The sequence below is a fragment of the Gavia stellata genome, chromosome 10, assembly GCF_030936135.1.
Source record: "Gavia stellata isolate bGavSte3 chromosome 10, bGavSte3.hap2, whole genome shotgun sequence".
NCBI lineage: Eukaryota > Metazoa > Chordata > Aves > Gaviiformes > Gaviidae > Gavia > Gavia stellata.
In genome coordinates, this window is record NC_082603.1 from 9,021,782 (window position 1) to 9,047,325 (window position 25,544).

The 25,544-nt window shown below is 54.3% G+C and overlaps 1 protein-coding gene across 6 annotated transcripts in view; it reads left to right on the top strand.

The window, feature by feature from the left end:
* The first annotated feature begins 4,879 nt into the window (after positions 1-4,879).
* NOS1AP (nitric oxide synthase 1 adaptor protein) overlaps positions 4,880-25,544 on the top strand; it is a 42,397-nt gene continuing 21,732 nt past the window's right edge. For all 6 annotated transcript variants that reach the window (XM_059821632.1, XM_059821629.1, XM_059821633.1 and 3 more), the window contains exons 1-2: positions 4,880-5,011; positions 15,125-15,196. In XM_059821632.1, coding sequence (XP_059677615.1) covers positions 4,907-5,011; positions 15,125-15,196 — 177 coding nt within the window. In that variant the 5' untranslated portion in view covers positions 4,880-4,906. The remainder of the gene's footprint in view (positions 5,012-15,124; positions 15,197-25,544) is intronic.

Sequence of the window (25,544 nt, forward strand, 5' to 3'; positions counted from 1 at the left end):
GCATACATGTGTCCCTGATGAGAATGAGCTCTGCCAGCTCATCAGAATAAAATGTCAGCAAATGCCAGTAAGTTCCTGACCTTAATTCCAGCAGACTTGCCTTCCTCCCCTTTCTGAAGTTTTTGCTTCCTTCCCAGCCCTTGCTATTTAGATGTTAATCACCAGGTTTTATTAGGCAGAAAAGGCCTCTGCTGACTGTGCTGACCTGCAGCTTACTTAGCCCTTCTTCCCTGGGACCGTGCAGGTGACTGGAGGGACAAGGTGACTCTCTGCCCAAGCCCACCACGGGTTCAGAGGTAGCAAGCTTTGGGATGCTCTGTGCCAACTGGCCCTTGATGTTACAGAGGTGTGTGCTCTAGTGCACCCTTCAGTTGCAAGACTGTGACCCTAATAGAATTTGCTGCTGTAGGATTTCATGGAAAGACATTAAAGCAAACTGGAGCACCCAGCTATGGGCCGGATCCTACCTTTCCTATCTGAATACCTGCCTAAGAGCCAATTTGCTTTACAATTTATTGCTTAGAGCTGCAAAATCTGCCATCTGCTCGTTTCCTCTCATAGCTGTGCTCCACTGTGTTTCTCATTCCCACACACATCCAGCACAATGAAAAAATATTTGCATACCTGGCCAAAAGCCCTTTTATTATTGCTCTCTGGAGGAGGGGCCTCCCAAGCGCAAACAGCGCACAGCGTATTTTCCCCAAAGCCAGTGTGCTGCACTGTTGCTGTGGAAGCAACACGTGCAATGAGGGCTATGGAGTAATCGGCCACTGGTACATTGGATTATTTGCTTTGAGTGTGCTAGCAGCAAGAGAAGGGCGATACTGGCCCGCTGGGGCTGCGGCACGTGCTTGCCGTTGCCTTGTTTGCAGATGGTTGTCCTCTCCTCCCACAATGGTGCGGCACAAGAGTTTTGGGGAAAGTTGCAGCTTTGCCATTCTGGCACAATCTGTGTTTGATGTACAAAGTGCTCTGCAAACCTTACATTTCCCCGTGTCTCCCCAGGCTAGATAAAGGATCACAGGTGGCTTCTGCTACAGGCTGTGGACGTTACAGTAACAAACATGCTTTTCTGTTGGAAATACTGCAGTATTTCCATAGTGCTTTTTTTTTTCTTAAGGGCAAGACTAGACAATGCATGCTGACACTTGCAGGCCAGACTGCCTTTATAAAATACTTGCACAATATCAGCTCTCTTCTAGTCCTGAAACCTACCAAAGCTTTGCGATGCTTTGGAAACCATTATGGGCCAACTTAAAACACTCTTGACCAACTCTTGCAGGCCCTTTGCTTTTGGGAACGTTGCTCGGTGCAGACCAATGCCCAAGTGTGCTGCCAGCCGGGGTGACAGTCAGCTCTCCCCACTGCGCCCCAGCAGCCGCTGCCGGAGGATGTAGTGGAGCCCCGGGCTCTGCTGCTGGCCCTGTCTGGAGGGGTCTCCGCAGTGGGCACGCGGTGACATGCTTTTTTTGTCCGGCTTTCACATAAGCGTTGCAAGAACATCTTCTCAACTTCATAGGGTGAAAAAAGGAAGTCTGTGAATCTCAGGTGGGACGTGGACCGGTTTCCCTGGGGTGCTGGGGCAGGAGCGAGGGCAGAAAGCCCCCGAAAGCCCGGGCTGCAGCGCAGGGGCAAAGCTGGGGAAGGCGATCGCCTCTCCGGTCCGACCTGGGCTTTCTGCGCTGCATTTCACGGCCTTCCCAGGAGATGGCAGGCCAGCTTTATAAATCCACAACCCGCAGCGAGCAGCGGCAACCCGCGCCGGGCGAGGGCTGAGCAGGACCCCCGAGCTCCCGGGGGGAGCGGGGACCCAGCCGCCTTCCCCCGGCGGGGCTGCCCCGCTGCCCCCCTCCGCCCTGCACCCCGGAGGCTGCTCAAACCCCTCCTCTTAACAAGTCCTTCGAAATGACCTGGCGGTTCAATCCAGACTGCACGCGCCCTATCCCCGACAATACGTCTCCCTGGCTTCGGGGAGGTCCCCTCCTGCCCGGGTGGCAATGGGACCTTTGTCCTAGGCCGTTGTGCCAACGCGGGCAAGCCACCGCGTCCTCGCACGGGGCGGAAACGGACGGGACTGCAAAACCAAGCAAACCTGTTACACAACTCCAACGTGTCATTCCAGGGCTTCTAATTATTGATTTTGAAAGGGAGGAAACAGGTTCTGGACTTGCAGGACAAACATGAGTGTGAGAGTTCAATCCTCCCCCTGTTCTCTGGGGATCTCCTGTACCTGCTGGTGGTGGTGGTGGACTAGGCTCCATGTCCTGGGATCAAAAGCCTGGGAAGAGGTGGTGGTTTGGCAGGCACAGTGCAAGGACAGGGAGAGCTCGTCATTGTCTCTCTCTTTTTCTGGGATCACAGTTAATTTTTGTAATATAACAGGAAGGTGGAATCACGTGAAATGCCGCAGGTATCCTAAACTCCCTGCAGGGCCTGTGTGACTTTGTCTGGAGCACTGCCTGGTGCTGCAAGTACCACCCAAATCACACTTGGGGCAATAGGGGAGTAGGGGTTTGGGACAGACAGGTTGCAGGAAGAGCTGCTCCCCCCCCACAAGGCTGCAGCAGTACTGAGCTGAAAGTCCAGAAGCAACTGCAGAGTGAGGCTCACCCTTCGGTTCAACCCCAGTATTTGAAGAGCAGTCTCCAGGTTTGCCCTAGGTGCTGCAGCAGTCGGTGAGAACAGCCTCCGTAACTGTGGCAGGGGCCAGAGGAACAGGCCATGGGCTGCCCAGGGCATCCACCACTCACCAGGGTCTGTGAGCAGCCCCAGCGCTGCCAGGCAAACCCACGGGGACTGCCTGGGAGGAGCTTGCTTGTTTGCTAGGCTCTGAAGGCTTCCCATCAAACGCCCATGTCTGGGGGAAAACCTCCCCAAAGACACCATTCACTGAAGAGGTGCTTGCAAGCCCTCCCACGCAGGAGTTCAGTTCTTCACCAAATCCATGGGGCTTTGCTGGCTGCATGTCTTTAATCAAATTTAGCACAGGAACAGGGCTCCAGAGAAGCTGTGGGATCCCTGCCCCTGGGGATACTTGCAACTCACCTAGACACAGCCCTGAGCTGCTGCTCTCATCTTGAAGCTTGCCCTGCTTGGAGCAGGGGTTGGACTAGAGACCTCCAGGGGACTTCTCCAGTGGCTGTATCATTCCCAGCACCTGGGACTTCAATGCTGTCAGCTAAACCTTTGCTAGAGGTAAACAGAAACTTTCAGCAAGAACCCAGAGACTCGAATACCACAGAGCGGATCCAGGCTCAAGATTGTCCCACCACTGGCTTCTGTTTGTCTCAGACTTAAGTGAGCTCAAGTGCCTTGTGGGCATTCAGTTCTCTGCACCCTTTTTGCCCAGGGATCTCTGCAAATGCAGTTACCAAGCTGCTGCAATGCACCACACTGATCCTCTGCCCCCTTCCAAAACAAGGAGTAAAGGTTTTCAAGAGCACAGGGCTTGCTGGCATCTTGCTTTCTTCAGTGGGAAATGATCCCTTGATCCACTTGTCTAAGTGCTGACAGCTCTGTGTGATCCCACCCTGAGCCTGGCACAGGGAAGCTGGCAGCACAGCAGCCATTCCTGTACATCTCTCATGGGCATGACTGAGCACAGGGATTTCTCAGCTTGTCGTGGAATTGTCTGTGCCCAGCCTGTTATCTGAGCCTCTGGGGATGGTGGAAAGCCCACTCCACTTTGAGGGGAAACAATAATTTTTCAGATGTGGCTGAAACGCTGCAGCTGTGGATGGCTTTGAACTGCATTATAAACTCAAAGGAACTTTAACTGCATTGATTCAGTCTGAAAAATCAATGGCCCTGTATCTGTTCTGCCCAGGGAAGGGTCAACAACCAGCACCGCTGTTTGCATTGCAGTCATTTAGAAACCTGAGACGCACAAGGGAAAGAGGGAAACAAGCTCTGGCAGGTAGGGCCGTGCAAGCAGAGCAAGGCAAGGGCTTTGGCAACTGTGGGTCTCCTCTGGAGTGGGGGGGACACGTCTGCCCTGGGAAGGGCTTGGCCTAAGTGGGGCCTCTGGCGTGTGTGAAGGCCAGTGTGAGCTCTTCAGCCATGGTGCAGTGAGATGAGCTTCACGGCTGTCATGCAGCATCTGTGGGTGTTAAAATACAGAGGGATGGAGCCCTACCTGAGGGTGGGGATATGGGGTGAAACAGTCTGGACTTGCAGTCAGAGCTACATGAGTAGGTCCCTGCACATCTGGAAAGCAAGTCTGGCGTGCTTTCAGGGGGTGGGGGAAGTACATTCACAGTTTTCAGCGCTTTTATAAGGTAGGGCATAGTAGGGTCTGGTCACAAAGACTCGCCTTTCATTCAGCACAAGCTGGAGAGTTTTCACCTCCAGCTCCCTTGATTTCCGTCATGTCTGGTGTTGATATAAAGACTTGGATACAGAGTTCACTGGCCTGAGCGTTTGCAGCACTCGGGCTCTACCACCAAGGAGGGATGCGTTCCTCGGGCCCCGCTCCCAGCCGAGGACCTGCCGTCTGTGCCCCGGGGAGGCGGCACGGCGTTCCCCCAGCGCTCAGCGCACCCCCGGGCTGAGCCAGCCCCCGCCACCGTAACCACTTGCGAGGCTTTTTCTTTCCCCCCCCCCTTTTTTCCCAAACTCCGGCGGGGCTGGGGTGCAGACCCGGCACCGCGCACTAGATGTCAGCCCTGCCTTCCCCAGCGCCCCTTTCGGGTCCGCATTTTTTAACGCTTCCCCGCCCGCCCCTCCCTCCCCGCTGGAAGAGGGGGGGCGCGGAGACCCGCGCTTACAGACCCCCCGTCCCCGCCCTTCCTCCGCGCTCCGCGGCGGCGCGTCCCCGCCCCGGGGCCGGCCGGCGGCGAGGGGCGGAGGTTCCGCGGCGGCGGCGCCGGGCGCGCTGCAGGGGCAGCCCGGCCGCCGCGGGGCCGCCATGCCCGCCAAGTCCAAGTACAACCTGGTGGATGACCGGCACGACCTCCGCATCCCCCTGCACAACGAGGACGCCTTCCAGCACGGCATCTGCTTCGAGGCCAAGGTGGGCAGCGGGCGCGGAGGGGGTCCCCGGGGACCGGCGGGGGGTCCCTGCCCGGCGCTTGCGCCCCGACCCCCCGGGTTCCCAGTTTTCCAGCTTGCTTCTCGCGTAGCTTTGGGTCTTCCTTACTTCCCGCGGCAGCCTTTCCCGTTGGCGTTGTCTGCTCTCCCCCAAACTCAGCTGCAAAGAGTTGGGTGAGGCTTCCCACCCATCCCATAAGGATGTTGAAGCTGGACTGATGGGTCCAGCTGGAGAGGGGTCACCCAGCTGCTTTCCATCCTTGGCCCTGCATCCCTCCTAGGCTCTGCGTGGTGTTGCTTGGGGACACTGGCCCAGGAGAACCAGGGACTGCGTGCATCTTCCCGGGAAAGAGCGGAGGGCTCAGGCTGTGCTCTGCGTTTCCAGCGCTGTGCTGGAGCGCCGGTGTGACGGGGACGGTCGGTGTCCTGCAGGATGCCTTCTACCCTGGTGCTCCTCTAACGGGATAAACTCATGTGTGAGCGGACGGAGGAACTGCGTGCCATTTGCGGTGCAATGCAAGAGGTCAGGGCCAACCGCCCGAAATAAAAGCTTGCTATTTCTCCTTACATCTATGAACCATCCTTGCTACTGGATTTGGCAGGAAGCGCTATTTTTTTTTTTTCTGTTGGGACCTCTCGGTCTCTTACTCCACTTAGGCTGTGGCTTCCCACGGTCTGAGTGCTTGCGCTCTCAGCAGGCTGGGGAAAAGCCGAGCTACCTGCCCGCGTTGTCCAGCCCTGAGCAGGGAGCGCTGGCCAGCAGTGCACCGGGAAGTAGCTGGCCATGAAATTTGAAAAGGGGAAACAAAATCCTGCTCCCTTTGCTGTTCCTGGGGGATATGTTGTCACACTGGTGAGATACTCCAAGTGAGGTTAACTTGGAAAAAAACTGGTGTAGAGCAGATTTTGAGTGGCAGGGAGGGAGACATCTGTGGAACACACTCCTTGGAGCATGGGTGCTGGCAGGGGAAAAATTGCAGCTTTGGCATCTAATCCTGTGCAGTGCCCCGGGGGCAAAGCTGCAGCTCCTTGGAGGGTGCCAAAGTTGTGTTATTTCCCCCTCTTATCACGTCTGGGAAGGTTGCTCTGCAGAGGCCGTTGCCCACCTGATGGCGGGCACTGCACTGTGGAGAGCAAAACAGCAGAGGAGTTGTTTATGGAGCAAACTTAAACCTGCTTTGCAACTCTTTCCTGGGAAAGACTGTCCACATTCAGCTTTGCAGCCTTTTGCTCCTGGATTATTGGAGCCAATTGCTGTTTTACTGCCAGCACCTGTGGGGAGGCTGCAAAGCACTTCCCCTTCTAAATCCCGCGTGCCTGGGTGTAAGTGCTGTGCCTCTTCCATGCCAGCTTTGGGCAGCCCAGCTTGGGTGTAAGGAGTGGGATGGGGCTTCAGTTGCCCCTCGGTCTGCTTGAGGCTCATCTCTTTTCCGTGCTGCTGGTCTGGCTGCGTTGATGGGGTGGTGCGTATTAGTCTTTGTTAGCTCCTCTTTCTCTTATTTTGTATCCTGTGGCATGCGTTAATGCCAAGCACCATCCGTATGAAACCCAGCTTCCGAATTTATGGGTTTCTCCAGCAGCTCCTGATGCCAGATGCAGAATGCAGATAGCTTAGGCAATTACTCTATCCTTTTATTAGATTGCTGGAGATCAATTAAATGCTTACGCTCCTTTAGTTTCTTTTATCCCCAAGAATCCCAAGCACTTAAACCCGCGTGGCTCTTGTTTCGGCCAGGCACCCAGCACAAGTCACAAAAATGAGGAACTCTGAATCAGAGCAGAACTTTGGGGGAAGATTAAGGAAGAAAAATACTTGGCTGGGGTGCCGAGACTCATGTTGCCTGTCTCCTAAAAGCCTCCTGGGATTGCTGATAGCGCGGGCAGCGGGGATCCCAGTGTTACAGCCCTCAGCAGCTGGATCAGCAGTCTCTGCTCCGGCAGCCTGAGATTCCAGGCGAGCTTGCTTGGGGCTCACCGCAGGGGGGTAATGCGGGCCTGAGTTGGTATGTGCTGATTTATTGTTTTAATTTTTTATTTTATTTTTACCCTCAGACCTACACTGTCTGCTGCTGTCTTTAAATGGCACACGTAGTGGACGTAATGCACATTTTGGTTCATCAGTAGCTGCTAGAACCCATGTTGATGTTCCCCTTGCTTCTCTCCTGAGGGAGTCCCAGCATCCCGGGGTGGGTGGCTGTGGGCAATCAGGATTTGGGCCCTTTTCAAGCACAGAGCGATGGACTCGCTCTGAAGCAAGCGGTGCTGTCACATGCGATGCCATCAGGAGACTTGTGTTGCTTGTCCCCACTGAAGCTACTTGCAGCCATATGCTCTGGCACAGGGACACCAAGTCTGAGCGAAGTGTCCTCTAAGGATTATGTTAATCCATTTTCTGGAGATAAATCCAATAGTTGGAAAATCCCACTGCATCTTCTTAGGAATAGTAATACATTTCACACTTTTGGATCTGTTTTCATTGGCCAGCCCTCTTGGCATCAAATCCCTCTGTGTCCCTGAGGTGCCTCAGCCAGGCTGCTGGGAATCGGGGGAGCTGGCTCCGAGGGAAGGCAGGGCGTTCGCTTTCTTCTGCGTCTTGTGGTCTGAATTGTTGAATAAAATCAAAAGCCTGGCCTCGTGAGTTAGCTGAAGCATTCGGATGAAAGAGCTGGGAGCTGCAGCATGGCACAGGGGAGCAGGCAGAAATTCCCACTTGTGCAATGGTTTCCTGGTTAAATAAATGGGTATGTAGAGAGTAAAGACTCCTTCTGTCCTCCTCCACCTCTCCGCCCAGCACTTCTCCTCCAGTCGGGGCGAGGAGGAGGGGGATGCAAGCTTTCTCCTTATTTTTCCAAAGCCTTAGTGCTGCAGGACAAAACCCAAGGGCCAGCTTGTGCAACACCAGCAATTCTGCGCATTCAGAAATCATGACTCAGGCTACTCCAACACCTCCACAGAGATCAGCGTGCAGAGGGAATTAAATGGGGTGGTGGAGCCTGTCATTGGACTGCCGGACCCCCCGTCCATTCGAATGCAGGGGTGCTGGGTGCTGCTGGGTTTGCATGGGGAAGCTGTTACTGGCCCCCGTCATTAGAACCGCTCTCGGGAGATCACTGGGCTGGGCTCTCCTCCTGCCCTGGAGATTTTGTGGTCCAGAGCAAGGTCCCACCTACCAAATACCCATTCTTTGGAAACAGCTGTTAATCCTTTGGTCCTGAGGCTCGTTAATCCATTCGCAGTGCCCTAATGTACATGGTTCCCAGTGAAGGGGCGAGATGGGTGCAAGGACCCTCTCTGCTGCTCCCCCCTCTGCAGGCGAGGGGAGAAGGGGCTGTCCAAGCAAACCCTGGTCCTCGGGGAGACCCACCGCCTGCAGTCCAGGGCTGCCGGGGGCTGAGACAAGACCTGTGCTGAGACATGGCTTTCCTGATAGCAGACCTGTTTGCAGATAAACTGGAAGTTTGGGAGGATTGCTGTTCTTCTGGGCAATGAGCAGGTGGGGGTTTTGGGTTCGGGTGGTGGGGTTTTTTCCCCTTAAGGGATCTTGACAACCAGGCATTTTCTATCATGTTTGTCAGTACTTTTCTCTGCTTTTGTGCGTGGGAAACCGAAGTTGAACCGAGCATCTGCTGCTGTCTATGTTTGGAGACGGGACATGAAGGAGACTTTAGTCTAATCCAGTATGTCCCTTCCTATGAGTTCTTCCAGCTCACCTGCCCACCACCCTCCCGAGGCTGTGAGCGCTGGCAGTGCCTGCCGGTTGCTGCAAAGATAAATCCTTTATCAGGAAAAGGATTATGGCCTCAGATGAACGCTAAGGAGGAAATGCGCATGTGTTTCCACTCTTGCATATATTTTCATGTACGTAGGGTCTGCACATAAAAGCATTTGAAGTGAGTTGAATTGCAGGCAGCTCCGATCGGGGTCTTCAGTTCCCCTCCTCTGCTTCAGGCTCCCTTCCCAGCAAGGTTTCCCTTTCCCGGAGGGCTGGGAAGCTGGAGACAGGTTGTGTGAAGCTCTGCACCTCTTTAGCTAGCTGGGAGAGACTTGGCAGCTTTATTTGGGGGCTGTTTGTACTGGCAGGTCTGGAGCATGGTGTGCTCTGTCAGGGCTGCTCAGCCCCGAGCAAAGCTGCAGTGTGATTTAGCCCGGGATTGCTTGCTCGCGGCTATAAATAACCTTCCCAAGTGCCACAAAAGTTCTCGTCTGAAACAGTGGCATATTTCTGCCATACTTGTTAAGTCAGTTCACAGGCTGCTTAGTGAAGCTCTTAGCAAAAAAAAAAAAAAACACCCAAACTCTGCCAGGATTTGGCAAAGCTGTGTATGCTGAGACTGTGGGTACCGGCCAGGCAGCGCGTGGGCTCAGCAGATGCCAGAAGGTCCTTGAGGAAGAAGTGATGGGGGTGGGATGCTCCCAGCCCTGCTTTTTGGCCGCTGAAATGCTCTGGTCTTGTGCACCCCGTACAGAAACGCCTGTTAAGGCTGTAGGTGGGTGTTAGTGCAGGAAGCTCAGCCCCTGTGCGGGGGGTAGCTGTGGGCAGCCTGGCTGGGTGGGGTGTGGAAACAGGGGTGAGTGGACAGCTGTGATTCATTGGCATGGAAAAACTTCAGCTCTCCTGCTGCACCCCCTCACTCTGTGTCCTGGTGTCCCCACTGCAGGGCCTCATCCTGCTGCAAAGGTGTCTCCCCTTATTGCGTGACCCCCGTTTTAGAGTGGAGGGTGGGTGTGGTGCACATGGCTCTGGTGGGCGCTGGGGTCTTGTCTTGGGACCCTCGCAGCTCTCTGTTGCTGGCACTCTAGCCCCTGCACAGCTGATAGGCAGTGCAAGCGGTTCTAGGATCAGCAGACAGATATGCACCGATATTCTTAGGGCACCAGCTTGACCGGTGCTGCCTGGCATGAGGTGTCCCTGTGTTAATGCCCACTGGCTGGTTGCATAGCTCTCTTAACACGCTGTGTTAAACTAATTGGCTCCCAGGGCTGGAGGCACCCCGGTGTCCTCAGGGTGCAGAGCCCCGTTAAGGGAGGCCTGGGCAGGGCTGGAGCAGGGAGCCCGCTGCACCCACCTGCCGGGCTCAGGCTGGGAAGCCAAGGCTTTTTTCCATTGAAGTCAGCTGGCATCCCAACTTTTCCGTCCCTTTTGGCCTCTGAGCCCACACCACCGCAGTCTGAGTAAACTTCCCCCCTTTCCTTCCAGTGAGACTGGGTGTTCCTGGGGTGCCGGGCAGAGCCGGGGCTGTGCCAGCCCGGCCCCGTGGCTCCCCGGGTGGAGGGAGTGGGAGCACTGGGACAGCAGAAGTCGCAGGAATTGGATTTCTCCTTGCTTTCCCTGACCACAGCAGCTCCGGGAGAAGCCCTTATCAGCCAGGCTCCAGAGAGGTTGGGTGTTTCCCTGGGCGCTGGGGAAATGAGATTTCAAATCTCTGGGCTCAGGGCGCCCGAGGACTTTGGCCCTCGCTTCGTGGCACGGCCGTGTGTCACGGGGCTGACGTCCCGGTACCTGGTCTGGCCTCACGCCGCCCTGGACTCTTCAGAAATCTCGGGACCCTCGTGCCCTGTATGCGATGCCTCCCACCTGGCCACTGGTACCTCCGGTAACCCCTCCCCAGCCCAGGTGCAGGGTTCCCTGCTTCGACGAGGCTCTCCTGGCCCCGAGGATGGCTGCGTAGCCCACAGTGCGATGCCCCAGCCTGGGGCTGGTGCCAGCGTGTCTCGCTGCCTGTGCCGCCAGCCTGCCTGCAGCTCTTCTGCAGAGGCAGTGGCTCTTCATCTGTGGCAGGCTCTCTGACTCGGGGCGGCTTTCGAAGCTGGAAACCCGGCAGCCAGCCAAGCTGGGCTCCCCTCTGAGGTGGGTGTGATTCAGCCCTGACCTCTGCACGCAGTGTCGGGCTGGCGCAGAGGCAGCGTGACTCCCTTGGGAAGGCGGCAGCTCCTCTCCGGGAAGAGGCTTTCGCTGCCCACCACTGCCCGCCACCCGCAAGGTGTGCCGACACCCCTTGGAGGGGTCCCTCTGTCAGGGTGGCGATTGGCCTTCAGTTTTCCGAAAATATCTGCCAACTGCCGTCACAGAAAAAGCACCTTCTCAAGAAAATCCATTTCTGACAGGGCAGAAAACAAGCAATATTAAAGAACCTCAGGGAAAAATGAGAAGCTAAGTGACTTGTGCAAACATTGCTTTGGCAAAATGCTCTCCTTTGTTTTCTTGGTTTTTTTTCCTCTGGCCTGGGGAGGACTGGTATTGCCCTGAACTGGACAGGTCTTTCATAAGCCATGGGCAGAGGGTGTGTGGTGTGGGCTGTGCAGCCGTGCGCGGGGCAGACAGGGGAGCCTGTTTGCATGGGAGGGGGGCAGCAAGCAGGCTCCCTTGGGGTGCTGAGAAGCCCGATGGGTGACGGCCACCAAGCCTGTGCCATGGCAGGGAAAGGGGCCCAGGAGGGATCGATGGAAGACCGGGTCCCACATATGGGGGTGAGGAGCAGCAGGGTGCACGGGGGACTGAAAGCACCCTGCAAAATAGGTGCTTTGTGCCTGCCTACCCGTGCCGCCGGGCGATGCAGCCCCGAGCGGCTCTGGCCGTTTGCAATGCGAGTGCTGCCTTTGTGGGGCTGCCAGAGCGCCTCATTACAGAGGGACCCCCTCAGCTGCCCATTCACTGGTGCTCCGGGCGGGTGGCCTTTCTCCTCCTAATTGGGCCGGGGAGGAGGGGGCTGCTGGGGACTGCCCTCCCCACCGAGCCAGCCGTGTCCCCTGCCTTCAGAGCGTGGGGATCGGTGACCCCCTAATCCCGCCTGGCTCATGGGTGCAGGTGGGGGGCTCCACCTCTGTCCCCTTACACTGGCAGGGTGGTGGGGCCACAGATCTGGAGGCTATTATTTCGGAAAGCTGCGTCCTGCGTATCTGCATATGGCTTCCTCCTCCTTGGTTCCCGGGCGCTTGGGGAGGGTGGGTTCTTTCATGGGTTTATTTTCTTTGTCAGCTCTCTTTCACACAGCTTTATTTTCCTTCCTTTTGTCTCGGGCCCCTTCCTTTCTCCTCCCCGGCTGAGCCCCAGCCCTGCTCCTTCCTTTTCCCGCAGGGCTGACCTGCTGGCATGGATGCTGGCCTGAGCCCTGGGAGCTGGGACATCGGCCCCTGCGGGGACCAGAGCCACCGCCGCGCCTGGCACCTCGCTTGGGGCACGTGGATTTTAAAGGAAGGCAAAAGCCCGTGCCTGGGGTCTGGGAGCCCCAATGCTCGGGGGTCCCTGGGGCTCCCACCCTGGGAGGGAGGAGCTGGGTCTAAGCGTTGGGGTGGGTTGAGGGGAGAGTCCTGCACCCCGGAGGCTCCAGCTGCTTTGCTGATCCTCGCCTCTGCCTCGCCTGCTTTTTCCCACACCTCGTCCCGAAATGAAAGTCAGTGCTGTGAGTAGGAGGGCTGGAGGAAAGCGGAGTAGGAGCGGCCCTCGGTGCGCTTATTGCCTGCAAATCACTAGTAAATACGGGTGGTTTCTCAGGCCATCCCCGCTCCTCGCCTGGGAAATAGTAGTTTAGCTGAAAGGCTGACCTCCACGTCCACATTTTCGGGGGGATACTCGCCACGCTGTGAAGGGTTGCTCCTCTGCGGTGCAGCTCCCACGTGTGATTTCTGCCCTGAAGGCAAAAATAATCCATGGAGACTGTCCATCTGTTGAGTTTTGTGAAACGTGCAAAAAATACCTGCCTCCAGAGCGGAGGGAGAGGTGGGTGTTTTCGGAGCTGTGAGCACAGTAATTGTGTGAAGCGAGCCCACACTGGGGCTGGAGGTGCCATGGGCTCTGGTGGGGGCATGCTCCCGTGGGATGCAGCAGGGTACCTTGGAGCCTGGATTTGGGAGCAAAGGCAAATCCTGCATGGTTTGTGACCTGAGCCCCTTGGTTCAGGTACATGTGAACGTGGGCTGCAGCGGAATAGCTGAATAAAGGGGTGCAGATAGGACAGCATCAAGACATTCCTGCTGCTGGTGCTGTTTTCCAGGAGGGCCATCCAAGGAGGTCCAAGGTGGTTTCTGCTCCATCGCTTGCTTACGGGGCGGCCCGGCCCTGCCGGGCTCGCACGTGCAGTTATGGGCATGACTGAGTGCTGCTGCTGGCCGAGGTCGTGGTCGTCAGCCAGGAGGTTGGCATTGCTCGAATTCATGCGGCTGTGGGAGCCGGCAGTGGACTGGGCTGTCCCCTGCCCGGCTGATAGCTGCTGCTGCTTGCCGTGTCCTTGCATGTGGCTGTACTCTGCGCTTGCCTGCGCAAGGACAGCCATTACCCCTCCAGCGGCAGTGACCTCGTGCTGTTGGGAGTAACTAGAAGATGATAGGCATCCTCTGGCTGTCCCTTTTGCTAGCAAAAGTCTGTCCTTCTCATAATTCAAGCTAAGAAGTCTCCCTTGCAGGGGAGTGGGAAACAGTGCCGTGTGGTCCCCGGCAGAAGAGCGGCGTGGGGAGGCTCGGAGGGAGAGGTGCTGTGGAGCCAAGGTGTTCGCCTGGCAGGGGAAGACAGGGAGAGGTTTCTCCCTTGGGTGCTGCGCGGCGACTGTGTGCCCAGGGCTCTGGCTGCCTCAGCCCTCCTCGTCATCTCCTGCTTTTTACTGATGGTTTCCAGACTTTATATGAGAAAAGGGAATTGACTGATGTAAAAGACACCTCTGTGAATACAACCTGAACCTTTGAAGAGGTGGGAAGGCTCTGTTTAGGGGATGCGACTAAAAACTTACCAAGACTTGTGATTTTGCGGCTGGGTGTTGAGCGGTTGGGTCTGGGCAGTTAATGCTGCCTTTGCCAGCGGTGTGCATCGTGGGCTTTAATTCCCGGTTACATAAAGCTGCCCTGCACCGCGGCAGCCTGCTCAGCACTTGATGAACATGCCAGCTGTTTGGTGTTTATTTTTATATCCTCTCTCTTCGCATCTACTCGCAGCACCGACTGCCCGGTGCCGGTCGCTGGACGCCTGCCTCCATCTGCACCCGGGGCAGGAGCTGTGCAGCTGGGGATGGCCTCGCCGAGCGGGTGGGATTGTTGAGCTTGGGGTGCGGGCGCGGAGGGTTAGCAAGGAGGGCTCCCTGGGACAGCATGCACACACAAAACCCAGGGGCAGTCACGCAGCCCCCGCGCGGTGCCCTCGATAGAGGTGGCAGGAGCATCCCAGCAGAGAGGTGCCGGGAGTCCCGCAGCGATGCTGGGTGAGAAATAACCCCTCTCCGCGGCCTCTGCCTGATGACGACCCCTAGCACATGTTCGGCCATTTAAGTACCCGTCTCAGCGCTGGCGCTTGAAACAAGTGACCTGTGTTTTCACAGTGTCAGCAAAGGTTACGGCCATATTCACAGGAACGTACAGCCCTGCCAGGTTTAGTGCCCGCGCTGCGCTGCCGAGGGTTACATCAGCGCTTGTGTCAAGATGAAGCGTGGGAGCACAGGGGGCTAGTAAATAGACTCAAAAAGCTTTTCTTTTAACGACATGTTTTTAGCGCTCCGCATTGACTCTTCATCACTTGTCTATTTTCTGATCCTTCTTCTGAATCTGCCCTCTTCCATTTTATTTTTAAAAAGGTTTTTGTTCGGCATCTCTCCGTGCTGGGTCGCAGCGGTACTGCCTTTGGTCCCCTTTGAATAGCAAAGCGGCTCCTTTATTCTGCAGGCTTGGCCTGGAGGCTCAGCATCGCTGCAAAAACAGCCAAGGGTTTGGCAGGGCTGTAATTAAACAGTGAAGGGCCTGTCACAGGACAGGTTGCCCCAGCTATTTCAGGGATATTCCAATATCCAGGTCTATAATAGATGACTCCGTGCAGCCGAGGGGATATTGGCTTATACCTATGTACTTTGATCACAGCATAGATGAATGAGTCCTCCTGGCCTGATTACTGATGTTATTTTATTGTTAGAATAAGGCTGCTGAATCCTTGAAACATTGTGGTGAGGGAACAGCTTTGTGGTGGGAAGCGTGCAATGCTTCGAGTGCAGCAGGCAAAATGCATCCTGTTCCCCAGAATTGACCCTGGGTTCCATCCAGGGATGCCATTGAGGCCATGGTGGGACCGTGAGGTTTCCAGTGCCATGGAACCTCGAGTAATCAGCTCTTTCTTTCCCTCCAGTACATCGGGAGCCTGGATGTGCCACGGCCAAACAGCCGGGTGGAGATCGTGACGGCCATGCGGCGGATCAGGGTGAGTGTCGCGAGGATGCTCCTTCCCCTTCTGCATTGGGGTGGCGGGGGCACCACTCCTCAGTCTCTGCTTACAGCCTTGTCTCACTTAAGTCCTGTCCTCTGGGTTATTCATAACTCTGCATTTTTGACCATCACTCTCTCCATGGAGATCTCTGCGTAACCCCGGCTCGGTGCCAGCAAGCTTGTGACTTTGTACCACACTGTCGCATTTGGAGCATCCCCGGTGCTGGCTATCCCCCGCGGTACCCGGGCATTCTGCGTGCCGTGACTGGGGTTATCTGCAGACCGAGCGGTAGTAGGGCCGTCTCCGCGCTCACGGTGCTGCATCCTGTGCAGGAGCGTGTGCTGCGGAGGTGGGGATGGGGTGGAAGGTGGGTGCGGGATGTGGGGCTGTTGGCACTGGACGGAAACCATAGCATGTCCGCGATTCAGAGGATTTCCTCGTGTGTCAGTCCCAATTCAAAGGTAACAGCAAGCTACTTGTGGAAGAAGTACATTTGTTTTTTACTGTTTGCATAAGTGCTTCAGCTGTGTGAAAGTTTGAACGCTGCCTGGATATGCTGGCACGTTAGTGCCCAGTAAATAGCAACGTGCAAATTAAAGTGCTGAGTAATGAGCTCTGGGGCTGGCCAGCTGTGAGTTTGTTTAACAGCGAGTAGGTCAGGGGATGTCAGCTGGTAATGAAGTCATCTGGCTTCCCAAAATACCTATCGTCAGGATACGGGGTGCTCTTGCCATATAATGATTGGCCAATAGCCAGGAGAGGAGCTTTTCCTCCGTGCCCCGGCCTCTCGCCTGCTCAACTGGAAGGTGTCCAAGGGTGGGCTGGGAGGTGAGCAAACCACGCACCCGGCCAGCTTGCTGCCCCCGGGCTTAAAACAGCAGGAGCTTGACTGCTCCCGACACACAAGGCAGCCCTTTGGGCGGTGGTTGGACCTTGGTCTGACGTACATGGTGGTGTGGCCACAGGCGCAGGGAATTTGATCTGCTCCGTGGGTCACAGCAAGGGGTCTGCCCTGTCTTCCAGGGATGGCTCTCTCCTGGAAATAACACTCTTAAATGAAGGAGCTGAGGATGGTTGCAGGGACGTTGAGTAATGGATGAGCTGTCTTTCTGGTGGCCTCGTGGGATTCTGTGAGCACTGGAACTGCTCGTGTGGCTGAGCAGCCCTACCGGGGCTCGGCTGTGGCCCTGCTCCTCTCTCAGCCCCTCCTGTGGACTCTTGCTATCATCTCATTTTCTCTTTTCTCATTGCCAGAGGAGGAAAGAAGTATTGTATCCCAAGGAGAGGAGTATTGTATCCCAAGGACACAGATTGCAAGGCTCTTCTGTTTCAAACTTCCAGCACATAAATAGTTTGTGGGCTTTTCTCAGCAGCTTTCCGACCCCTTGCCCTCTCATCTCGATGGTGTTTAATGTTGTGGCCAGTGCACAAGTTGGGAAGTCCTTTATGGCATTGGGTTTGCTCACCTTGGTTCCAAATGAGATTTGGGACAGAACAACTGTGGCGCTGTCAAGACCTCTCATAAACAGCTATTTCCTCTGCTGCCTTTCAAGATAAGACTTTTGAAAGAACGCAGCTCCAGCCCCAAAATCACATAATTCCACATCAGCATGGGAGCACTGGCACAACTTCGAGGGCTTAAATAAACCCTACTGTGCTTTTTTATTGACCAATGTAAATAAACTTAAGCATAGTCTAGACAATTCATAGATAAAGCTCTGAATGGCAGAAAGAACACAAATTAGGGTAAAATAATGATTTCTCATGATGAATAATGTGTTTGAAACATGTGCTCAAATTTCCTTGATCTAGTGTAAGATGGGAGAGGTGCAAGTCATTGGAAGGCCATGAGTTTGCAGATCAGATCTGCCAGAGAGACTTTTAATGTCTGTTTATTTGTCGCGGGTGCTGTTTGTGAAGAGCATGCCAGGATGGTTTGTTTGACAGGAGTTTACGCATAAAGCCATTCCCCGGCTTCCCGTGTTTTGCACTGGCCTTGCACCCAGCAGCAAGACGTTACCGCAGCGTTGCAAGGGCATTCGCTGGCTGGGCTGGGCGCCGGAGGCTGGTTTGGATTTGGCTGGAGGTCAAGGAATGTGTCTCCTTCTTAATGCAGAAGGGTAGTTGTGTTCTTTAAGGAATAAAGTAATCCCAAAATATTGGCATGGGGAAACCAGAGGAAGAAAAAGCTTATTTAGGCACAGAAAGCGAGCAACTGGAGATGTCCAAGTGCAAGCTGCAGCGTTTCTGCGTGTGGTGTGTGAGGCAGCTGCTGACCCTGAGGTTTGCGTGGTTTTTAATGCAGTCCCTGGTTTAGGGGGAAAGTGTTGTGTCCTGGCGTGTTCTGAGTTACTCGCTGCCGGTGACGGAGGGGGACCCTCTCTGTCCCTCCTGCCACTGCGGCTCCCCTTTCTCAGTGCTGCCTTCGTGCTAGCTGCTCACTGGCCTTTGGCACTATTTACTGAATGATAAAAAAAAAAGATCCTGCAAAGAAGTGCGGAAGCACCCTGCCTGACAGGGTCCCGAGGGGGAGAGCGCCCTGGAAGTCCCCATAACTGGGGAGGGACGGGGCCACGAGCAGCAGCAGCTCCTGCGGCGCTGCCTCTCCTCTCCTCCCCGGCAGTTGGGACTGGAGGGAGAGCGTCGTGGGCCTGGCTGATCCCGGCTTCCTGTTTAGATGGAGACCTGACCCTTTGGGGGCAAAGAGGAGGACACGGCATAGCTGGCATTGCTGGGATTCCTGCTGTGGCTGGACTCTGTCCCGGTGCCACTCTCCCAAGAGCAAAGCAGAGCAACGGGCCATGGGCAGAATGGCTCCACCGGAGCAAGATGTGTATATTAAGCCCAAATTTGGTCCCTTTTGCTGCTGAGGGGCTGGCGGTGGCATGGCCATCCTCATGGTGCTCACCAGAGGGAGGGTTTCTGTCCAGAAGCAGGAGGATGTTGGAGAATTCCTGGGATTCTCGCAGCTCAGGGGCAGGAGGGAAGGGGAGAGGTGCTCAGCCGGCTGCCTCTGCCTTCCTGCTTTTCCTGCCTGCTCCGGTGGGGCTTGCTGAGGATGCAGCCCTGTCTTGCTCTGCATCTTGGTGCAAATCCCTGGCCCTGGAAGGACGCGGTGGAACGGGACATTTGCCCTGCCAAGGATGCACTTGGACAGCAATTTCGTGAGCATTTGCTGCAGCTTTCCTCCAGAGCCTACATCTTCTGGCTCTTCTGCAGGGCACCGATGGCAACGTCAGTACTAATAAATACAATAGGCTAGGGCTTGTTTTCCTGGCAAGCAGCTGGGCTTGTGTTCATACAACTGAACCCCTTCTCCTCCTCATCCCAAAACAGGGTGACCCAGTCCATGTTGCTTCATGCCCTGCTGGGGTAGGTTTGCCTTCAAAGTGCTCCTTGGCTCCTCTGGATGCAAGGATTGAGAAACCCATCTGTAAGTCCAGATGGTTACCCTTGGGCACCTGAACATCAAAAGGTCCCAAGCTCAACAGTAATTAAATGCTCATTAAAGCCACAGCCAGCCTGTCCTGTCGGTGTGAGCCCGGGTGATGTTCCTTGCCCAGGCTTTGCTGGGATGCAGCAGCCCAGAGGCGGCAGTGCTCTTCTGCTCTGTGCTGGTCACAGGCAAAGCCTGAGAAATTCGGATGAGAGCTCATGAGAGTGGTTTGGGATGGGTCGCACGTCCGTCAGCTACCGAAGAGGGTGTTACAGTACTGGAGAGCAAGAGCCCAACTGATGCATCTTCCCAACCATAAAGACTATGAGTTGTTGAAGATTTCAGTTTAAAGTGCCTGAGCTACCTGCAGGGCATCCTTTCTTTTATTTTTTATTTTTTTTTCAGAATGGCTGAGCACATGGGACCCTAAATGACAACAATAACTATGTATTTTTTATGTTGTCATGATGTAAATATATGCAAATGCTTTCCTCTCTGTGCTCCTGGCATTCTCCAGCACAGTCAGTGCTACCTGGCTGTGGCTTCATGTGGTCATTCTAGAGAATTTGGAATCATCCTTTTTTTGCTACTTGGATTGCTGAGTGCAGCTTTAATCCAGTTTTTCTTTGGTGCCAGAAAGGATGAAATCCTATATAGGCACTTCTTAAAAGCTGCTTCTGTGGAAGTCTTCTGCAAGCCTGTTTCTGGGAGGTGTCCAGCTGAGTTTTGCAGGCTCAAAACAAGGAGGCATTTCAAGCACTTTAAAATCTAGCTCCTCTACACCTCCTACTCTGTCAGGTACATCTGATTTTGTGGGACTTCTGCTGCTTTGCGTAGCTGAGCTCTATTTTAGCAAATTGGCAAAATCGCTGAATTTCAACAAGCTTGTTTAAAGCAGGATTTTGCATCCCCTGCAAGCCGTGCGCACAGTCGGACTGGTGTGAAAATTGATGCGTTTGGCCAGTTATTTGTGTAGAGCACCTGGTGTAATTTTGAGCTCATCCAATTAAAATATTTCTGATACACCCCTGCTTCTGCCATGGCAAGTTTTTAAAAGCGTTAGGTCATTTATAATGAAGTCGTGCTTTTTTTTTTTTTCCTTTCATCGTGCAAGAAGCAGCACAGCGGCGGCTGTCCGTGCCGTAAAACGGAGCAGGATTTGAAGCGAGCTGCGCCTGCGTGCATGAGCCCTGCCTGTGGGCAGCCCACCCCGGCTGCCTGTGGGGGACCTGCACGGTGGGCAGCGGGCTGGCCAGGAGATGCTCAGGCTTTGGCCGCCTGGAGAGCGCAGCCTGCTCTTTGCCAAGTCACAGCACTCGGTGCGAGGTGAATTATCGGCGAGCTAATGACTTGACGTGATTAACTGAGATGAACAAGATTACGTTGTATTAGATCTGGGAGGAATATCTGTAATAATTTCAATTGCTCTTTCAGTGCTCTGACAATCACAGTAAAAAGGGTGAAGGCTTCCGGGGAACTTAATTGTATTTCTCCTGGCACCACCAGTGCTGCTTAACTTCATAATAAAATCACGGCTACTCCGGCATTGCTACCAACATGCCACCTGCTCAGTTGCATGAAATAGGTCAGGATCTCATCCTGTGTTTAGTTTTTAATCAATCAGCTGGTTAAATTAGTACTCAGATTCAGCAGAGCAGCCTTTTGACCAAGGCTGCCCACAGGGGAGGAATGTTTTCCAAGAGAGCTGGCCAAAGCATGGTGGCCCTGGCTTTGCTGTCTGTTTTAATATCATTGCCAGGATGCAGTGATTGCTTTCCAGTGAAGCTTTGAAGGTTACTGGCGGCGTTAAGTAGTGCGAGTTGTACGTACACTCTGTTGTAATGAACATGTAGTAAAATTACAAGTTAAGGAGGTAAATGACTCCATGTGGCAGAGGGCAGGCATCTGAACTGGTAAGAAGGTGTGAAGTGTGAGCCATTAATGCTGGAAAGTGAGGTCTGAGCCCCAGAGGAAGCCGGGTAGGGATAGGGCTTCGGGCACTGCTTGCCAGAGGGACTGTGGGAGGGTGCTCCGTGAGCAAGTACTGCCTGTGCCGGCTGTCTGCCGGGCTTGCTGGGTCATGCGGTGGCAGGAATGACTGGGCTCAGCCAGACATGCGACCTGATGGGTCCCGAGGAGACAAGGAGCGGGCATGCCACTCTTCCCCCGGTAGCTGGCCTCATAAATAAGTCATGATAAACTCATTGCCTTTCGGCTTCCAGCAAAGCCCTAGCTACGAGTTCTCTGCCAGGCTTGAGTTCTCAACATGTCCCTTGTGGCGAGGCTCCAGCCATGCTGGGGAGGAGAGCTTGGTGGCAGGGGGTCCAGCCTGGGGAAGAGCAGCGGGTTCCTACCTGGATGCAGAGCTTGGTTGTGGAGCCAGCGAGAATGAAGGAAACCATAACCCAGACTGGGGAGCATGCTTTGGGAAAGCTAATGAGCCAGGAGGTGCATGCTGGTGCATGGTCTTCCCCATACCTCCTGTCTCTCTGAGGAGCTCAGCACTTTGCTCTGGGCAAGTGTCCCACAGGCAGGCGGTGCTCAGGGCTCTGCCAGGAGCACATCAACTGTTGCTGGGCATGCCACGCAAGCAGCAATGCCCCTGGTGAGTGATGCTGTCCTGTAGCCAGGCAAACGCCTTTGAGAGGGCTGGGAGCCAAGTAGGCACTGAGCCTGGGGCAGGACTGGAGCTGCCGGCAAAAAGCTGGGAGGCAGCAGTTCCTCGTGTCCCCTACGTCCCCGTCACGCATCCCTGCCCTGTGTTTGCTTGGGTTGGCCTTTCCTCGGTTGGGCTTTCTTCCTTCTCCAAGAGCCAGCGGCTTCTCCCTGTGACTCATCTTGCTCCCCGGCTGGGGGCTTTCCCCGCCTGTGCTGGCCGTGAGTCACGTTACAGTTACCGTCTGGCCAATGCCATCGTCTGAGCCGTCGGCAAATATCTGCTGGGAGCTCAAGGGAGAGGATGGGGAATAACATCTGCCAGGCTCCCTGAACGTGGGGGAGAGGGCAGACCTTCTGCATTGCTCCTTCCCAGCCCAGCAGTGCTCTGCCAACTCCCACCCCCTCTCTAAATCCATGGAGAGCCTGTCAAGTCATTTCACAAATGTCTGTCCCCTTTTGTGCCCTTGTGCTTCCTCCCCTTCCTTCTGCTCATGTTTGTTCTTCCTCGGCAACGTTTCTCCATGCAGGCTTTAAGCACTGCACTAATGAGTTGCATTATCCGTTGGGCTCAGCAGAGCACGCGCAGGGGTGTTGGTGCATGCTGGAGAGGTGCCCCTGGCTTTCCGTGGCTCCTTCCTTTGAGGCTCCCCATGTTGCACACGTGGTTTTGGTAGCGCAGCAAGCCCAGTTCAGTGCCAGGGCTCAGCTGTGCTAGAAGCAGGGGAATCCGGTACTGTAAACCTCGCTTTACAGCGCAGTTGGAGCACTGACGCGCATAACGTCTGCAGCACCGCAAATGCCGCGGAAGCTGCTGGTGATGCCGAGGTAGCTCTCCTACTCTCCGCATGCCCACTCTGGCTTTTCTTCCTGCCTAGAAGGGAATGATTTGTTGCACGCTCTGGCTCACAGGCATGATTGGATTTAGCCTGGCTGTCAAGGGGGAGGTCTGCAGCTTGTTCTGGGAGATTTCGGGTCATGAGAGCACTGGTAATTGCTGTTTGTGAGAGTTTGAAGAGTTCTTACAGAAACTGTTGTCCTTTGATAGCTCTCTGCTCTTTCTGCAAGGTCACAGAACTGCCTTTGATTGCCTGACCCTCCAAGTTGCATAAACCTTTGCAGAAAGTATTGTTACTGAGGGAAAGGGCTGTGCTCAGTGTCACCAGCCATAACACACCAAGCTCAGTGCTCTCCAGCCCGACCACTGTCACAGAGAGGTGACAGTCTCTTCTGCTGCTAGAAACTTGCTAGCAAAGCTAACCGTCTCCACTTATCTTTGCATTTTGGAGTGAATTCCTAACTGTGCGTAAGAATAAGCTCCTGTCACACCTGAGAGGTTGTGGAGGAGAGAACCTGGGTTTGAGAGGGGTACGCTGAGGTGTGGCTGATTTCAGGGTCTGCAACTCATCCTGGCGTCTCCCGGCACTTTTCTGGTCAGCACAGTGGAGAGCTGGACCTGTCCGCCTTTTCCAATGCCCTTGCGTTCGTGTCTCCTCACACCCATGCCATTGCTTTTATTTGGAGGTTTCTTTCTTCTGGTTTACTGCAACATGGAATTTTCCTGTGTTTTTTAATACATCAGGGCTTTCAGCACTTTGCTGCCATCATGGCAGCTTTTTACCCTTGGGATGGAGTGGCATCCAAACCCTCCCTTGTGCTGACCGCTGAAGCTGATGTTGCGTGGACCTGAGCAGAAGAGACACGGGCAGCCGTATCCCGGGCAGCTGCCTCTTCCAGCCAGGCGTGAGTGTGTCCAGAGATGATACCTGGCTCTTGCTCTGTGATGAAGGGGAGAAATAGCTTAGGAAAAGGAGAGCAAAGATTAGAAAAACCTCACAAGCAGCCGGTGAGGGGTCAAACAATATTTAATGTCTGTTGTATGGATGAGAAACTGAGATACAGGGAGACTAAGTGACTTGTCAGACTCCTTCCGAGGGAGGCATCCCTGCACAGGGAACTGGGCTGAATTAAAATTGAACCAAGCTGAAGTTAACACTTTAAATGCTACTCTGTGTATGATCTTTTCTGCTCTCATGCTTCTCTGCTCAAAGACCAAGGACCCCTCGATTTAAAGTGTTCTCCTCTGCTGCATCACCTCAGAAGAGAGGCAAAGAGCAGAGCTACAGCCTTGCAAAAAAATGCCACGTGCCCCAGTTTCTTCACTGCTAAAATTAATTCTTGGTGGTTTTGGCTTGGTGCAGCAGGAAGGTTTGTTCCAGGCGATGCTGTACGCCAAATGGCCGAGGGGGAAGAGCAGCGTCAGAGCCTGCCTCGCCGCCTGCAGCAAGGTGAGAAGGATTTTGGCGCAGGGTTTTGTGGCCGTGAGAGCTGTAAGGGTGTCTGTGTTACGGGGTGTTCCTGCGGCGCGCGGGAGCGGAGGAAAGGATCACATCTGTTTAAGAGGAGAGGCTGCAAAAACTATTGTGTGAGCCGGTCTGTGGAACGGATCTCGTTTAATTAGGGAGCTGGAGGAAAGGATGCGTCGTCTATTGTAGGACAGCAGAACAACAAGCACAGCCAAGAACAAGATAAAGGAGCCGAGCACTCTCCCGTCCCAGCGGAGACGGGCTGTAGCGTACAAAGCACGATGAAAGCCCTGGAGGTCCCCTGCCTCCTCCTGCCCGCACCGCCGCGCCCGCAGCCAGGCTGCGATGGCCGCGCAGGGGCTGCTGCTTCTCGGCACGGCACTGCGGCCACGGACGCAGTCCCCGGCTGCTCCAGTGTCCCTGTGGATGATAGTCGGTGGGTGAAGTGATGTGCTTCAGCTGGGATTTTTGGAGGGATTGGACTTTCCCGGGCTGGAGTGAAGTCTGCCCAGAGGAAGACTCTAGATGAGGAATGTAGCCAAGTTTTGGATGAATTTTCAGAGAAGAAAATGTTTCCTTCTCAGGTCAGGTTTCCCTGATGGAAAACAAGGATCCTAGTGATTCTTAATATGTCGCTTGGTCTTCACCAGCATGAGTTTAACACAGTGGAAAAAAACCCCAACCAAACCAGTTCTCCTTCCTATATGCTTCCCTACGGAAACTGCTGATCCGTTTCAGTGGAAACTGCAAAAATCGGCCTGAAGTGGGTATTCACCACAGGAAACTTTAGCAAAGATGGTTAAATTTCAGCTTAGCTCTTTAACTGAAAACAGCCCCACCTGTGATGTTTTACAGTACTGTTCTTGGATTGCAATAGTGATATGCATTATAGGGAGCCATCTCTTTCTTTTTCCCTCCAAGGCCTGCAGTTTTGTTTTGGCATTTTGCTCCAATGACATTTTCTTACTCCCTCTTAACATGACGGATGGGATTGGTCTGGACTCCTTCAAACACTCCCTGATCCCTGGGAACTTCGGGGATGTGCCTGTATCTCTCCAGTACTGCAAACACAGAGAGCACATCTCTGCTGACCTCGGCATGCATGCTAAGAAATCCTCAATATTTAAAAAAGAGAAATCCAGAGTAACTGGCCCAAAGCTGGTGGTGAGCGTGAGTCAGGGTGCGGGTCCCACCGAGCTTTCTGTGAAAAGACAGGTCTTTCTGTGGTGTGAATGGATCCAACTTCAACTCCCAGCTAGTCGAGCTGCGTTTGCCCGAAGTCAAAGAGCCTTCAACGTGAGGAAGCTCTCCCCGAGTCCCAGGTCTGAGCTGCGGACAAGTCCCCTCCTAGCCTACTCTTTGGATAAGCTAAATAGACCAAGTTTCTTTTAACCTCTGCAACTTAAGAGCCTGGGAAACCCGCCTCATGTTCTTGTTGCTTTTTTCTAAACTCCTTTCTATTGCTTCTTTGGAGTGTATGATGAAGCAGAACATGTTATGTTGGCACCAATTGTATTAGTTGTGATATCAACAGTGCTTTGTTTTGAGGTAATTTCACCTTTCTACTTTGCTGTGCATTGCCCTGCTCATGTGCCCAGGACCACACTATCTTCATAGTGTCCTTTCCACTGGGATGACACCTTTCTATGGCTCTGGGGTTTTTAAAGATGCGTTTCTGCATCTTTTGGATGCAGCTTCTGTTTGTTTTTCCTTTGGGAGCCTGCTTGGCCAATGCCATATAAAATCAACCTGAAATGAGTAGATGCTGAATTCCTGTACGCTTGACCTGCACAGCAAATACCCTGTGTTTTCTTCCAGACCCGCATAAAAATGAGCATTGCTGTGCTCTCCTTGCCGTGGGGTTTCCTGCAAGCACAGTGGCATTCTGTCATCTGTCTCTGTCGTTGCTTCATTTTTGGGATCCACCGGTGAGGTGGATTTTGTC